Here is a 17,129-nt window from a genome sequence, read left to right on the forward strand (position 1 = left end):
ATGAAATAGCTAATGTAATTATAATAAATTATATGTATTACTTATAAAAAGATTAAGAAATTATTATTTCCTAATAATTTCCCACTTGATACTTGATAGCTATATATATTTTTCTGAAATAATTAATTACATCTTACAAACTTTATGCGCGCATCTAAATATTATTTTCCTTATAACTTTAATAATATAGTTTGTCTCATATATCAGTTATGGAATTACTGCAGATTTATCACATTAGAGTCGCGACTAAACCACGATAATCGTCATACTAATATAGTTAACGACATATATTAAATCTGGATAAGTAATTCATAAATTATATGCGAAAATGATCTCATACATGTCTATTTTCAATTGATCAAACTTTAATAAACTTTATGAGATCATAAGTCAGAGAAAAAAATAAAATTGAATATTTTATTTCTTCTGAAACATTTATATCATAAATTTGTGTAAACAATATGAGCATCCAAATACACACTTTATTAAAATAATATATTATAAAATGATATGCCACTCACTTGAATAGTATCCATATGAAAGACCTTGACTGTTTATTTTTTACTAAAAAATATGTATGCATTTATGGAGTTTGTGCTAATATCATAGTTGTCAAAACCGAACCGGTAATCAAACCGGTGGGTCACTGGTCAAACTAATTAACTCGATATAATTAAATAATTATATAAAATTTAATTATTTTATTAGTATTTTTATTTTTGTTTTTATAAAAATAATTATCATTTTTTAATTTTAATGCTTTATTAATTAGTTTTTATTTATTGTATTATTATATTATCAAAATAATATATTAAAAAAATAATATTAATAGATATCATATAATCATGAAAAGAAAAAATAAATTGTGATTAATTAAATTTTTTGTTTATCTTTTTAATTTGTATAGATTTAATAAAATTTATAGTTAAATAAAATGTAATTGATTTAAAAATGAGAAACTTTGAAATTAAAATAAATTGAATATAAGTGAAAAGAAAGAATGCTATATGTATTATAATTTGTGCATTAATTGAAGAGAATTACTCCAGCTTGGTGGTAGAAACATGCTTCTTTTATCCTGGAGGAAGGGGTTTAAACCCCATCGGAAGCATTTTGGAAATTTTTCCAAAAATCATCACAAGCTGACACTTGGTAGCGCTGGAGGGTTTAGAGCACGGTGGAATTGCATATTGCTGGTCTATTATACATTCACCTTCAACATTGACCGAGCGGCTAGGACCGGTCCGGTTTACACCGGTTCATACTGGGTTTGACCGGTTCGTACCGGTTTTCTACCTTAAACAGTCGCAAACTTGGACCGAATCGGTATTAGATTTGGTTTACCAGTTTTCTGGTCGAATCGACTGGTCCGGTGTGGTTTTGACAACTATGGCTAATATGTTCAATAGACACTTAAACATTTTAAAATTTAAACTCTTTTATTTAACAATTTAAAATATTAGACTACTAACACATTGTCACAAAATAACTCAAATTGTATTTTAAATCTATTTTCACAATTTGTGACAAATATTTATAGTCACCAAATTGGATATCTTCAAAAAAGATATTTTATATTTAAGTGATTTAGTAAAAAGAGTAACAAGTGTCTTCTCAACACCTTTCCAAAAAAAATTTCTAATAATAGATCAAAATTGCCTTAACTTCTAACAAAGTCGGAATCTAGGGCTGTCAAACGAGTAAGCTTGGCAGCCTAAGCCCGTAAGCCCATTTTGTACGCGGGTCCTAATTTTCAGCCTAAACCATTATAGCCAACCCGACAGCCTGTTTCACCTTTTATTTTTTTTAAAAAATATTTTGACAAAAAATATAATTTTTATCAAAAAAATCTTAAATGAACCGCGTTTTATTAGTTTATTGTTCGAATTTTCGAGTCAAACCAAGGAAGATATTATCTAAAAATGCTTTTCTTTTTTCAAAAAAAAACCAAAAATATAAATGAGTCACCCTTTAACCTATCTTTTTTCAGTCTTTTAATCCAAAATTTAAATAGAATTAATTTTAGAGACAAAATCCACCCGTTTAAATGAGTAAACGGGTTGCTCTAATAGACATGACCGATTTTAACAGCTCGATCAAAATATGAATACCAAATAATCTCTAACTTTATTTTCCTTCTTGACCAATTTTAACAGTTCGATCAAAATATGAATACCAAATAATCTCTAACTTTATTTTCCTTCTTCATATATATGTGAACATATAATGTTTTATTGTAACAAATTTTGTTTGAGTACTATTTAGAGATCCATTCTTAACTTATTCAAATATCTGTAAAAAATATTAACAATATACACAATAATTATAAGTGTACAGACCCGTTTTCATTAGATTACTGTCGAAGCATAAGAAACCTCATGCATTTTGAACTTTATAACTTTCTTGAAGCACTAATGAAACTGTACTTATCTCTCTCAGAATTAAGAGGATTTTAACCTTAGTTGCAATCCCATATGTTAAATCTTTTTAAGGTCTTACAACATAATTCTTTTTTGATAATTTAAAAATACCTTGAGAATTATTTCAATATATTCGAATTTCTAATACAAAAGAGGAATGTTACTAATATACAAAATTAGCAAAAATATAATAACTCTCATTTAACTAGTATATTATCATAAACCACATTTATCTCAAAAAATCATATGAGATAATAATTTGATGAAATATAAATTATTAATGATAGATTTTTTTTAATCTACAAATAGAACTTTTTAACTTGTAATCTATATACTTATTTGTATCTTATGACACAAATTTTTCTGTCAATTATCTCGTCAATATTGCTATTGAAAAATAATTCCTTATATCCATCTACTGTAATTAAGATCTAATATGCAATCAATGTCATTATAATCTTAAATGAATTTTTTTATGAAATTGAAAGAAAATCTCTTTATATTTAATGCTTTACTTTTTAGTGGAACAATTTACAATAAAACATACTTTATATCTCTATATTATCCATTTGGTCCATTTGATTTTAAATACCAATAATTTAATACTTCCAGATAATTAATGAAATGAGCTTAAATGTCCTTTTTTATGCAATTAAACTTTTCATTCATAACATCAACACATAATATCCCATATAAAATGAGATAACTTTTTTTACTGATATGCCAAATGACATTTGTTCTTGAGGTATTGAATTTGTCTTTAGGATAATCTATTGATTATCTTTTCTCTAAAACTCAATATCCTCAAAAAATTATCAATTTTCTATCTCCAAAAAATAGAGTTAATACTCAATTTGGTCATTGAAATTTAAAGTCAGATTCAATTTAACTTTTAAAATTTCAATGGACTTAAATTAGATTCTGAAATTTATAATCGTAACACACATTAATTCTTGAGATAATTTTCGTTTACGATGTGTTGATTTGATACATTAAGTTGTTATAATTTGAATTTGTCACACAGGTTTTATATGATAAAGATTTATTAGAGCTCTAAGAGCTTGATTGTTGTTCTAGAGCCATAAAATTTTCAAATTAAACTTGTTATTATTGTCTTTACGAAGATATTGTGAAGCCAATCAAGTTTTTAGGAGGTCTAGTAGATCTTAGTCACATGAAATTTAGCTGAAGAGTCCAAATCATAGTAAGTTAACTTGCAAAATCAACACATTATTTATGAAAATTAGCTTAAGAACTAACATAAATTATTATTGTAAATTTTGAGGCCGAATTAAGACAATTATAATTTTAGAGATCAAATTAAATATTAACCCTTAAAAGAAGATCTTAATGTTGCCCAAAATGATGCAAAATTATACAAAAATTCGAAATTTTATAAACAATATAACTGCAATTTTTAATGTTGTTTTAAGAGTGATTCTAATATTAAAATATGAGTAGTTATAATTAATTTAAATGAAATAGAACCAAAGTATCATAAAAAAGACCAATAGTTAAAGTAAATTTAGGATTATTTCAAAAACAAAAATACTTGTACTAAAATATATATTTAAATTTATCAATAAAACAAAATTTATCTATTTCTAATTGAACAAAAATAATTTAATTTGTCAAAATAAAAACAGGAACCAAATTATTATAAAAATATATATACTTTATTTTCTTTCCAAATTCAAATAACATAACTCTTTAATAATAATATAATAATAATAATAATAAGAACTTGTTATCTCAACTTCCACTAACTTGGCATTGCCCAAAAATATGAACAACATCATTTGACATTCTACAATTTTATAAAATTTTTTATAGACAACTTATATAAATAAAAGAGCTAAAATCTATTCATTAAATATTTATCTGCATTAAAACTAGATAAACTTTTCTATCAAAATAAACTAGAGATGTGTCATTCTTTATACATTAAGAATGATATTTAGCACAATTTCTCTTTATATGATTTGAAAACTTACAAACTTGTTACTAATTTACAAAATAAATGGATATTATAATATAAACTGTTACTAATTCTTTTATATAACAAAAACCAAATGCTTATTTAATACAAAATTAATAAGCAAAATAATAAGACACAATATATAATAACCATATAATATTATAATATTGTGTGTTCTTATTATTCATAAATATATTCACATAAAAATTTTTCTAATTTTACTGTATAACAAAATTGTATTCACAATAAACCTTAAAAGTCGAATCAAATTCCAAAAAAATTTCTTATTAATAAACAAAATTTGAAAAATCCTTATTAATATATTGAACCCAAAAAAAATAGTCTATATACTACTAAACTAACTTTTTTAATTAAAAAAAATTTCTTACATCTGTTAGAAACAAGAGAGAAATCTGAGAAAAGTATTTTATATGTTATTCAGGTTGATCAAAAGTACAATGTACAAGGGGTATATATAGGTGCCAGAAGAATCAAAGTAATAAAAGTATAGAATCCTATAATTAATATACAGATATGCTATATAAATATAAACGATACTAACTTATCTAAAATGATTCTAATGATTCTCTAACATCCCCCCTCAAACTCAAGTGGGAGCTAAGGATACCATCTTGAGTTTGGATAACAAAGTCCAGAAACGAGTCGGGTGATGAGCTTTTGTGAAGATATCAGCAGTCTGATCTAGTGTTCCAACAGTAATGAGACAAACAGCATCAATAAGGATACGTTGCCGAACAAAGTGACAATCAATCTCAATGTGTTTGGTGTGTTCATGAAAGACATCATTATGGGCAATCTGATAGCACTGCAGTTGTCACAAAAAATATTAGTAGGGGACGACTGAGGAGCACCCAAATCTTTGAGAAGCCAACGAATCGAGATAACCTCAACAGTAGTGTCAGCGAGGGCACGGTACTCAGCCTCCGTGCTTGATCGAGCAGTGAACATTTGCTTCTTAGCACGCCAAGAAATGAGGGCATCGCCAAGAAACAAACAGTAACCAGTAGTAGAACGAAGATCAATGGGATCACCAACCCAATCAGCATCGAAATATGCCTGAAGGGACAAAGAGAAATGGGAAGAAAAATAAAGGCCATGAAATAGAGTGCCTTTGATATAGTGAAGAATGCGAAGAACTGCCGCATAGTGAGTAGTATGAGGAGCTGACAAGAACTGACTAAGTACATGAACTTGATAGGCGATGTCTGGTCGGGTGATAGTTAAGTAGACGAGTCCTCCAACTAGTTGTCGATAGAGAGTAGGATTATCCAAAACAGTGCCATCCATAGGAGTAAATCAAACATTAGGCTCAAGAGGGGTAGACTCAATGCGACTATCTGTAATTCTGGCTCGAGCAAGAAGATCTGAAGCATATTTAGCTTGAGAGAGATAGATGCCATCATCGATGGATATGACTTCTAGACCAAGAAAGTAGTTGAGAGAACCAAGATCTTTCATCTCAAAAGTACGCTGAAGGGACGCCTTGAGATCAGAGATACCATCAGCATCATCTCCAGTAATGATCATGTCATCAACATATAGAAGTAGAAAAATAACTCCACGTTTATTTTTACGAATAAAGAGAGCATTCTCATGAGGACTGCAAGTGAAACCAAGACTACACATGGTAGTGCTGAACTTGTCAAACCATTCACGAGAAGCTTGCTTAAGCCCATAGAGTGCTTTGTGAAGGAGACAAACTTTGCCAGAAGGATAAGAATAACCCGGAGGGGGTTTCATATAGACCTTCTGTTTTAAATCTCCATTAAGAAATGCATTCTTCACATCCATCTGACTGAAAGACCTTTTTTTTACCGCAGCAATGGCAACAAGAGCTCGAACAGATGTGAGACAAGCAACAGGAGTAAAAGTCTCTTCATAGTCAATACCATACTCTTGTGTACAACCCTGAGCAACCAATCGTGCCTTATAATGGTCAATAGAACCATCAGAGTGAGTCTTAATCTTTTATACCCATCTGCTTCCCACAACTTCCTGATTAGAAGGAGAATCAACCAAATCCTAAGTGTGTGCTTTTTCAAGTGCCTATATTTCTCTGAATGATTTAGGTTCATGTTGATGAAGAATAGTAGAAAAACAATGATAATCAAGAAGATGAGGAGGTGGATTTCTCACCCTGGAACAGCGAGTGGAAGGAGGAGGCATGACGGTAGGAGTATGAGCGTTGTTCGGTCCGGAATCATCGGGAGATGGAGAAGGTAGAAGAATAGGATGCTGTAGAGGGTGACTCAAGATAGAACCTATAGAATCACTAGGAAAAAGATCAACATTGAGGTTAGTGAAAAAAGGTGACTGAGTAGGACGAATAGACTCAAAGGAGGAGAACCGAGAAAATATATGATGCTCCCAGAAGACAACATAATGAGATATACGAATAGGTTTAGAGAGAGGATCCCAACAACGATAACCCTTGTGTTCAGTGCCATAACCAAGAAAATAACACATACAAACCCGAGGTTCAAGTTTACTATGTTCATGAGGCTGAAGAAGAACAAAACAGACACAACCAAAAACTCGAAGAGAACTATAATCTGGGAAGGTACGATAAAGACGCTCAAAGGGAGTAACATTACCAAGAACAGAAAAAGGGAGTCTATTGATAACATGAACATCAGTAAGAACAGCTTCACCCCAAGTACACTCAGGACACGAAGAAGAAAGAAGCATTGCACGTACATAGTCAAGAATGTGACGGTGTTTACGTTCAGCTCGGTCATTTTGTTGAGACGTACCAGGGTAAGAAAACTCAGACAAGGTACCATGTTCTACAAGAAAGGTTAAGAGTTTGAAATCACGGTATCCATAGCATTATCACGGTAAAAAACCTTAATGACCTTGGAAAACTGGGGTTTAATCATAGTGGCAAAGTTAATATAAATTTGAGATAACTCATGGCGATTGGTCATCAAATAAACCCAAGTAAAGCGTGAATAATCATCAATGAAGACAACAAAGTATTGAGCTCCTCCCATAAAAGTGGTGGGAGTGGGACCCCAAATATCAGAGTAAATGTGATCAAAAGGAGAGCAAGCAAGAGAGAAATTATTGTGAAAAGATAAAATAGGTTGTTTGACAGTTTAACAAGAAATGCAATCAAAAGATTCATTAGGAACCTGACCCAAGACACCTTGAGACATAAGAGGACGCAATTTTCCTAAGGAGCTGTGGGCAATACGTTGATGCCATAAGTGAAGGGTAGATGGAGAAGAAGCAGCACAGAGATTTGGTACAGGAGGAATATGAAGATTCTCGACTTCAAACAACCTTCCAACCTTACCTCCAGTCCCGATGACTTGTCCCGTCCGACGATCCTGTACACAACAACCAGAGATATAAAAAGTGACATCAAAACCCAGATCAACAAGTTGACCAACAGAAATAAGATTAAAGTTTAAGTTGGGAATAAAATAAGTATTAGGAAGATTAAGAGTCGACTGGGAGATAGAACCCTTGTGTGTTGTGTGCAAGAGGGAACCATTAGCAGTATTGACAGAAGGTCCATTTGTAGTGGTAGACAGAGACGAGAAGAGATTATGCAATGGAGACATGTGATTAAAGCATCTTGAGTCAAAAAACCATTTAGAATTACCAGAGGAGTCAAAGAGCAGCAGGGGTATTACCAGAAAGGGAGAGAAGGCGCTGAAGAAGAGACGCAATATCAGATAGAGAGACAGAAGACGGGTTGAGAGGATCAGATGTGGTAGATTCAAGAGTAGCATCAACAGCAGAAGCAGGCTCAAGACATGGTGGGCGAGTAGGACAAGTAGTAATCAAATATCTCGAGAGCTTGCAGTAATAGCAGAATAGTTGTGAACAATGGTAGCTAATATGACCTTTCTGGTGGCATGTGCGACATTCAACAGAGGGACAAATAGAGAAGAGGTGCCTAAAACGGTTATAATTTTGACAGAATTCATCCTTTCTGTGTGTGGTAGTAAAAACAGCTGACTTTTCCATAAGAGCAGATACAAAAATCACGGAGAGGAGAGAAAAACTGCAACTTGGGGGCCAAAAAGAGAAAACGGAGGGCAAAATCAGAAAGAGCTCACAAAAAAATCTTATGAAGGGTCCCACTGTGTGCCACGTCAGTGCCACATCAGCAAAAAGGGAGACACGTGGCGGCTTCGGACTGGAGGGAGGAGACACACTGGCACTGAGCTGGAACGCAGGTCGGAGCTACGAGTCGGATCAGGGTGCACGCGGACGGGTCGCTGGGAGAGCTGCAGCGCGACACGTGGAGGCCTGTGGAGGGTGCGATGTGCGCAAAGATCCAACGGCTGCTGAAGCGTCTGGAAATAGCGACAATGGGTGCGGCCAGCGAGGTTTCGACAGTGTGTGGAGGCGCGTGCAAAGGTTTCAGACGGCGTGGCGGAGCTCGTTGGAAAGCTTGCAACGAGGAGAAGGCGAGGGTGGCGGCGGTGACGAACCAAGGTGTCAGAAAAAAGTCAAAAACTGAGGACAAAGTACTACCGGTGAAACGAGATAAAAGAGCTAGAAACCAATTGTTTCTGGAAAAAAAAATTTTAAGCTCTTGATACCATGTTAGAAACAAGAGAGAAATCTGAGAAAAGTGTTTTGTATATTATTCAGGTTGATCAAAAGTACAATGTACAATAGGTATATATAGGTTCCAGAAGAATCAAAATAATAAAAACATAAAATCATATAATTAATATACATATATACTATATAAATATAAACGATACTAATTGATTTAAAATGATTCTAATGATTCTCTAATGATTCTCTAACAACATCAATAAACGAATATAAATATTGATAGAATCATTTAAATCTCAGAAACTTTTTTTAATCCAAATGTGAATAAAAGTAGAAAAAGAAGATTATCGTTTTAATCCCAAAAGAACAATCAAAATAATAAAAAATTATCTCTTTTAATGATTTAATTATAAAAGGTTCTGATACCACTTGTTAAAATTCTTTGATTTGTTAACCCCAAGATCATTTACGATAAATCATTAAGAAAAATATATGAGAACAGAATCATACCTAAATTTGTGAACATTATTGAGTGAATTTGACTCCAGAGTTCTTTGATCTTCCTTAAGCAAAATCTATCAAATCCTTCTTTTTAAGTTAAATAGCAACTTTCTGATAGAAGTAGAACAAAGGTTGAAGATAATTTTGATATATAGGGACTAAAATTTTGAAACTTTATTTATACATGACGGTTAGTTCTCGTTAAATCTTAAAGGCCTAAGTAAAATATAATATTTTATTTTATTTTTATTTAACCCCAAAATAAAAGTAATAATGACTTATTTCATTTATCATTTATAACAATAAATGAGATCACCTATATAAGTCATATAATATGAAATAGTTGATTTGATTATCACCCATAAATAGATTATGAAATTATAATTTTTTAATAAAACTAAGATAGCATTTGTTTAGTGTCTATGTCTACTAGAGTTTAGAGAGAGATACATGGACACAATGACACATGTTCATCGCTTATTTAGGCTGCGTTTGTTTTGTGTATCCTTATAACATAGACACACGAATATAAACACTAAAAATATAGGCACAACACAAGCCACAATTTTTTTTAACCTATTTGGTATACAAGTACAAGACAGAACACACAAATCACAATCTTGTTAAAATATCAATATTATCCTTATTACAAATTATTATTAGTACTATCATTTCATAGCTACTATCTCAAGTTCTCAATAACCGAACCCCTATTATTAACAATCAACCACCATTAATAATCTAAACTAAATAACTAATTTAATCTAACAAATATCACCAAAAAATAGTTCAATCCAACAAAATCATTGTAACAAAATAAAACTAAAATTAAAATAAATAAAAATTAAAATATAAAAAAAACCAAAAGACAAGAAAGAGGAGTAGATGTGAAGAAAGATGATGACACAGATAAAAGACAGAGAAAGACAGATTTGCAAATTAAAAAGTAGGCGGAGGCAGATTAAAAAATAGAAAGAAAGAACCATGTGCGAACCTAGAAACACGTTAATAAAATGTAAAGTAGAAATAAGAGATAACGGTGAAGAACAAAAAAAAAGAGGAAGGAGAAAAGGGAGGAAGGAAGGAAGGGAGGAAGAAATGATAACAATAATCTGGGTAGAAGAAAGGGAGGAGAAGGAGTGGTGGCCTGGTGACATGAAAGGATGATGAGAGACGTTAATGATTTGGGTGGAAGAAAAGAAAAAAAAGAGGTGGCAATAGGCTGGTGGCAGGAAAGAAGGAGAGGCAGCGATGGTCTAATGGCAGAAGAAGGAGAGACGGTGGTGGACGGGTAACAAGAAAGAAAAACGGACGGCAGTGACCTAAGTAGCAAGAAAAAAAATGAGAGATTAAACTAACTATATTTTATATGTGAAAAAGAGGAAAGGAGAGGGAGAATGGTGAAGGATTTGAAGGATAGTTTAGGTTTATAAATGTAAAATAAATGTATAATTGAAAAATAAATTTTAAAAAATGTCTTAATATTAATATTCCACCCCTCAGTATTATATATAAATTTTGTGTCTTTGTATACTTTTATGTCTTTCCATATTTATTAAAATTTTGTGTCTCACTAACCAAACAGTGAACGTGCTGTATTTATGTTTTGGATTGACACACCCGCCAACAAAACACACGCTTACGTTGTGTTTGTTTAAGGGGAAATAGGGGGAATTGAAAATGAACGGAAAGAAAAAGGAAGGAATTGTTCAATTTTACTTGTTTGGGAATGAAAGAAAATATAAAGGGAAAATAACAACAGTAACAAACAGTGACAGGGACCCACCAAAATCTTTTCTCTCCAAGTAAGGCGAGAAAATGGAAAGAAAATTCATTTCACTACATCATTTTCAAACCCTACCCTTTCGAAGCTCTGAAGACTCTTCTTCAACCTACTCAGCTGTGCATGCTACACCCACTTCCAACACTATCAACTAGTGCAAGTTACTAACGTCCATTCCTCCACCACTTCTCAATCATTTTTTGGTCACGGCATCTTCCATCTACCGGTCAAATCTGGTAAGTTTTCCATTTTACTCTTGTTTTACCTTTCATTATTTATTGGCTTCATAGATCTGTGGGTTTCAACTTTAACTTTTTAGTATAGGAACAAAGATTACATTTTAGTTTGAATTACGAGTTTGTTAATTTTCATGCCTATAAACTGTTTGATAAAATGTTCCAGTGAAAACATGCAAAGGTATTGACTTCTAACTTAATCAGAGTTGAAAAAAATTAATGTGTGTATATACTATAGATAAATTTTTTATGGTGCTCTTATTTTTCATTTGATGCTATATGTTGATGGATTTGTGTTTGTGATTTAATCTGGAAGTATCTGTACAGGGATTATAGTTTGGTTAGATTTATTACTTTGTTAATTTACATGTATGTAAACTGCTTGATCAAATGCTCCAATGAAAAAATGTTTATTCATACTTTGTTAACTTTTATGTCTATAAACTGCCTGACAAAATGCTCCAATCAATAATTGAATATGTTTAAATTTTCGTTCATACAATTATTATTATTTGGGAGCTCAATTATTAAAAATGATACGAATTAACAACTTACCTTTCACTGCAAAGTAAACTTGTTCCACCGCACTTATTCACAAATTTGCTCCATAATCTACACTTTTATAACTATTCAGCTAATTTATTTCCTTCTACACAAAATTCATAACTAATTCTCACATGGATAGGTGTTGAAGTTGATTAAGATAATTTTTTTTAATCTAAAAAGGACAACTAAAAAAACATTAAGCAATTTTAAAGGATTTGATCAAGTTAATTTATGATATAACATATAACAAATTAATTACTATCTTCACGTAAGTAGTCTATATATGTAAAAAAAATATCTTCCTTCGTGATGACTATGAAAAAGTCCATTACTTTATCTGTTTCAAGTTCAACAAATAACTTTGGAAAGTTGCAAGGCACTTTGCATATGCCGTCTCTGATCAAATTCAAGTTTAGCTTAGATTTTTCTGCTTGTTATCTTTCAATTGGTTGAGATTCTTTTACACTTAATTATATTCGAGGTCATATATATTAATACTAGTTATTTAACTGCATTGCTTGTACTTTACATATGATGCTATCTTTTTTTGTTTTTGTTGGCGCTGTAAATCTACGATATGTACATTTGAAACTACAAAGTGCTTGTTAAATGGATAAGGCTGATCATGAAGAAAGTTTTTTCGTCCCCAATATGGAAGACATCTTTAATTGTGAATTCCCACTAAACCTTTCCTTTAAGTTCGGGGTCGATAATCAGGAAAATATGTTAACCCTTGAAAACCAACAACATATATTAACAGTTTTGAGGGAGGATTGGAAAAGACGACAGAAATTATGCACCATTACACTGGTATGTTATATCGTGCACATGTTATATTTATTGAGATTTATGTCTACGCGGGTTGACAAATCCATCTCCCATAAATTGGTTGGGCGAGAACAAATTCGAGCTACTTTAATGCAACAGTTAAGAGAAACTCATAGGTGTCGTGACATCCTACGCATGGGCCCTGATGCATTTCTTCAATTGTGTGAGAAATTAAGAGCAACACATCAAGTGAGGGATACAAAACATGTTACAGTAGAGGAGCAAGTTGCTAGGTTCTTGTATATAATAGCTCATAATGTGAAAACTAGAACCGTTTCTTTTTTCTACCACCGGTCTGGAGAAACTGTTAGCCGCCACTTCCATGCTGTGTTACGGGCAATTATTTTACTAGAAGATGAATTTCTTCGACAACCATCTGCATCCATTGTTTCTCCGGCGATCCTTCACAATCATAGATTTTATCCTTATTTCAAGGTATTGACATGTACAATTACATGAATAAATAACTTTGATTATTTTATACAATTTCATGTTACTTTATTAAATAATGGACTATTATTTAGGACTGTATTGGAGCTATAGATGGAACACATTTTCGTGTCAAAGTACCCATAGCGGATCAACCTAAATTTCGAGGGAGAAAAGATTGGCCGACACAGAATGTATAAGAAAAGACTGGCCGACACAGAATGTATTAGCTGCATGTGATTTTGATATGAAGTTCACTTATGTATTAACGGGTTGGGAAGGAACAGCATCTGACTCAAAAGTTCTTAAGAATGCATTATCGAGGGATGATAATCTTAAACTTCCACGAGGTTAGCATGTACATAAAACTATATTGTCTCATTAGTAGGTAAATATTAGTAGTTTGTGTGTTTATAGTAAATTATTCAATTTTAATGATGGATTCTGTAGGAAAATTTTACCTTGGGGATGCTGGATTTATGCTGAAGTATGGATTAATTACCCCATACCGAAGTGTAAGGTATCACCTAAAAGAGTATGCAAGACGTGGCCCAGAAAATGAAAAAGAACTATTTAATCTTCGTCATGCTTCATTGAGAAATGTTATCGAAAGGTCATTTGGAGTTTTAAAGAAAAGATTTGCAATAATCACAAGTGGCACTGAACCACATTATGACTTTGAGACTATGACTGAAATTGTGCTAGCTTGTTGCATATTACATAACTTTTTAATGGGTGTAGATCCTGATCCACATCTCATAGCTCAAGTTTACCGAGAACTACAAGAAAATAATCCAGAAGAGGATGAAGTAGTTCGACATGAACAAGATGAAGACTATAGGCGGGGGGCCATATTAAGGGATGAAATAGCTGCTCAAATGTGGGCTGACTATCAACTAGGACTCTGATCACTCATTTACAAAATTTTGCGAATAACGTTATTAGTTGTATTATCTATGCGCTGAGTTGATTTTATAACTATGATTTGTTATTATTGAATTCATATTACCTCTTGAAGTGTTATCATATTCTGTTTGAGGACTTTGGTGTGCACAAGTTGAATCACTTTGTCATATGTTGTACTTATGGAGTGTATTGAATCTTTATTTGTTGAATAATTGATAAGATAGTTTACAAATACTTTGATTTAAGATTATGGATGTTATTTCTATCCACTTGTTTTGTAGATTGAGAAGTGTTAATGGCAAAGAGAGCATTATGCCAAGGTGAGGCCACTAGTCGGGATACTCTAAGATGGACCGACGAAATGGATACAACCTTCATTGATGCTTTGATTGAAGAAAGCCGCAAAGGTAATAGAGTGGATGGTACATTTACTACAATGGCATATGACAACATACTTTCACTTTTGAGATGTATCTATGGTAACCATATCCACAAAGAGAATCTTAAGAATAGACTCAAGACTTTAAAGGATCATTTTGGAGTTTGTTATGATAATTTTCATGGGCTTAGTGGATTTTCCTGGAATCCAATTACAAAGATGTTTGAGGCTGAAGCTGAAGTCTGGGAAGAATTGATTAAGGTATACTTTATGCATTTACTCTCTTTTTGGGTATTAAATGTCACTAGTAATTATTGAAGAAGTATCTCAAAAATATATCTTTACATATAGGCACAGTCATAGTAAATATTCTTCTATTTGATTCAGGCAAAACCAGAAGTGAAAAAGTGGATGCGGACTCCAATCAAACACTATGATAAACTATTTGAGATATATGGTACAGACAAGGCAACAGGAAAACATGCTGAAAGTGCCAAAGAAAAAGTGAAAAGGTGGGAAAAGAGCAAAGAAAAAATTAACTTGAACGATGATGAAAGTTTCTTAAATATGGAAGAGGAGTGGAATGAGGATCCAATTACTCCTCATGCTACTAGTTTTACAATGGGTCATAGTCCTGAAATTGGTTTATCTAACCAATCAACTGGCTCTCAAGGAACATCATCAAGAGGTATTAAACGCAAAACAACCATGAGTGATAAATTAGAATCAGAAATGGAAACAATGAGTAAAGGCATTCAAGCATTGACTGACATGATGAAAGATGGGAATCATTTTTATGAGAGATTAATTAATATTGCTGAAAAGCAAGTGTTAACAGCTGAAGAACAAGTGCAGGTAGCTAAGGAGCAAGTTCAAATTGCAAAACAACAAGTGCGAATAGCTGAAAGGGGTCTTGTGATTCTTGAGCAAAGTAGGCCTCGCATTTACTCTGAAAATGACGTGTGGAATGAGTTAGAGAATTTAGGTGTGATGCCAGAATTGCGCATGAGGTGTTACCGATTTTTATGCAGAAAAGATAGAGTTAAGAGGAAATTTTTTGGTGTTCCGGCTGACGTACGTCTTGCCACATTGTACGAATTGATGAAAGAAGCAGGTGCACTCTAGGAACAATATTCCTAGTAACGTGGCTAATATTTTGAGAATGGAACAAAAAAAACTTTAACATCAAGATACATAAAGTATCTTCATATTTTGTGGGTAACATATCTATGATTTAATTAAGGCTTATAATCATAATATCTCATGTCTTTGTATTTTGTGACGCTCATAACTATAACTATTGTTGACTATGTTATTAGTAATGAGTTAGTCAAAAAAGTCAATGCTATGTAATGACTTGATGAAACAGTCCATGTATTAAATTTGTTAGTTTCATATGTAATGACTTGATCATGTAAGACTTTTTTTATATGTATTTGTAAATGTAATATAAGGCATAATATATTAATCAAATGATATAATGTGATTGGTTAGCCTCTTTAAAATCATGTACATATAATTATTGATTTACATATTTCTTCTTCTTGAAATTATTTCCAGTTTATGTATTGAGATGAGTAGTAAACAAAAATAAAATTAATTTTTTATCTAATTAGATCATGCTAACTTTATTGTTATTATTATTATTATTATTATTATTCCTAACTTGTTATATTATAAATATAATTAAATTTTTTTGTTATTATTTAATTACATTTATAAATATTTACATAATTGTATACTTAATAACATGACTATATAATATAGAGGATAATATTGTTATTATATAACTTAATTCATTTTTTCTCTCCATTTTCCTTTCCAAACAAACAACATAAATTATTCATCTTTTAATATCTTTCTATCATATTTTCCTTCCATCCAAACACACCCATAGAAATTAAATTTCACTTCAATTTCTTTACTTTCTATTTCTTTTCACTCAATTTCTCTCCTTCCTATTTCTTTCCACTCCCAAACAAAGTGTTAATGAAACATATTTTTTGTATGAATACGATAGTACATAAGTGCACATAAAATATATGTATTTAGTATATCCTCTTATGGTGACACTAATAATTAATTATGCGTATTTTTTTTATTATTTTTTATTTTCATTATTATTCTTTGTATTTTTAATCATAATCTACCTTTATTCTTTTCTTAAATTCTTTTTTTATCCTTTTCTGTTCGACGTCAATGGCAAGGAGAAGGTCTCCAACAGTAGCGGCTTAGACAACCCTCTTCTCCAGCACTGACCTCAATCTGTAGCAATAACAATAACGATGACAATCTCTCTCTCTCTCATATATTATTGTCCCCACCTTGTTCTCTATTTTAGTCGTCGGCACCACCTTCTTTGTTCCCTTCTCTCCTTTTTCTTTTTCTTTTGTCTCGTTCTCTCTAATTTTTAAGCACATGTGTGAGTGTATGTTTAATTTGTGTTCTATTTTTATGTTGTTGTTTTGTTTTAATTAAATCTGTTTATTTGAATAAAAGTGATTGAGAATAATGATTTGAGATGAGATTGAAAGAAGAAAAAAAAAAATCAATGATGGTACTAGTATTTGAGATGATAAGT

General features: G+C 31.7%; 2 protein-coding genes across 2 annotated transcripts; both read left to right on the forward strand.

The window, feature by feature from the left end:
• Positions 1 to 13,510: 13,510 nt before the first annotated feature.
• LOC107460728 (protein ALP1-like) lies at positions 13,511 to 14,171 on the forward strand. The gene is made up of 2 exons (XM_016079118.3): positions 13,511 to 13,613; positions 13,714 to 14,171. The coding sequence occupies exons 1-2, from the start codon at positions 13,511 to 13,513 to the stop codon at positions 14,169 to 14,171; spliced, it is 561 nt and encodes a 186-aa protein (XP_015934604.1).
• A 277-nt stretch (positions 14,172 to 14,448) lies between these two features.
• Positions 14,449 to 15,673, forward strand: LOC110274476 (uncharacterized). Its single transcript, XM_021128723.2, has 2 exons — positions 14,449 to 14,809; positions 14,936 to 15,673. Exons 1-2 carry the CDS (start codon positions 14,465 to 14,467, stop codon positions 15,671 to 15,673), a joined length of 1,083 nt encoding a protein of 360 aa, XP_020984382.1. The 5' UTR covers positions 14,449 to 14,464.
• The last annotated feature ends 1,456 nt before the right edge of the window (positions 15,674 to 17,129 follow it).

This window comes from Arachis duranensis, chromosome 8 (assembly GCF_000817695.3).
Source record: "Arachis duranensis cultivar V14167 chromosome 8, aradu.V14167.gnm2.J7QH, whole genome shotgun sequence".
NCBI classification, from domain to species: domain Eukaryota; kingdom Viridiplantae; phylum Streptophyta; class Magnoliopsida; order Fabales; family Fabaceae; genus Arachis; species Arachis duranensis.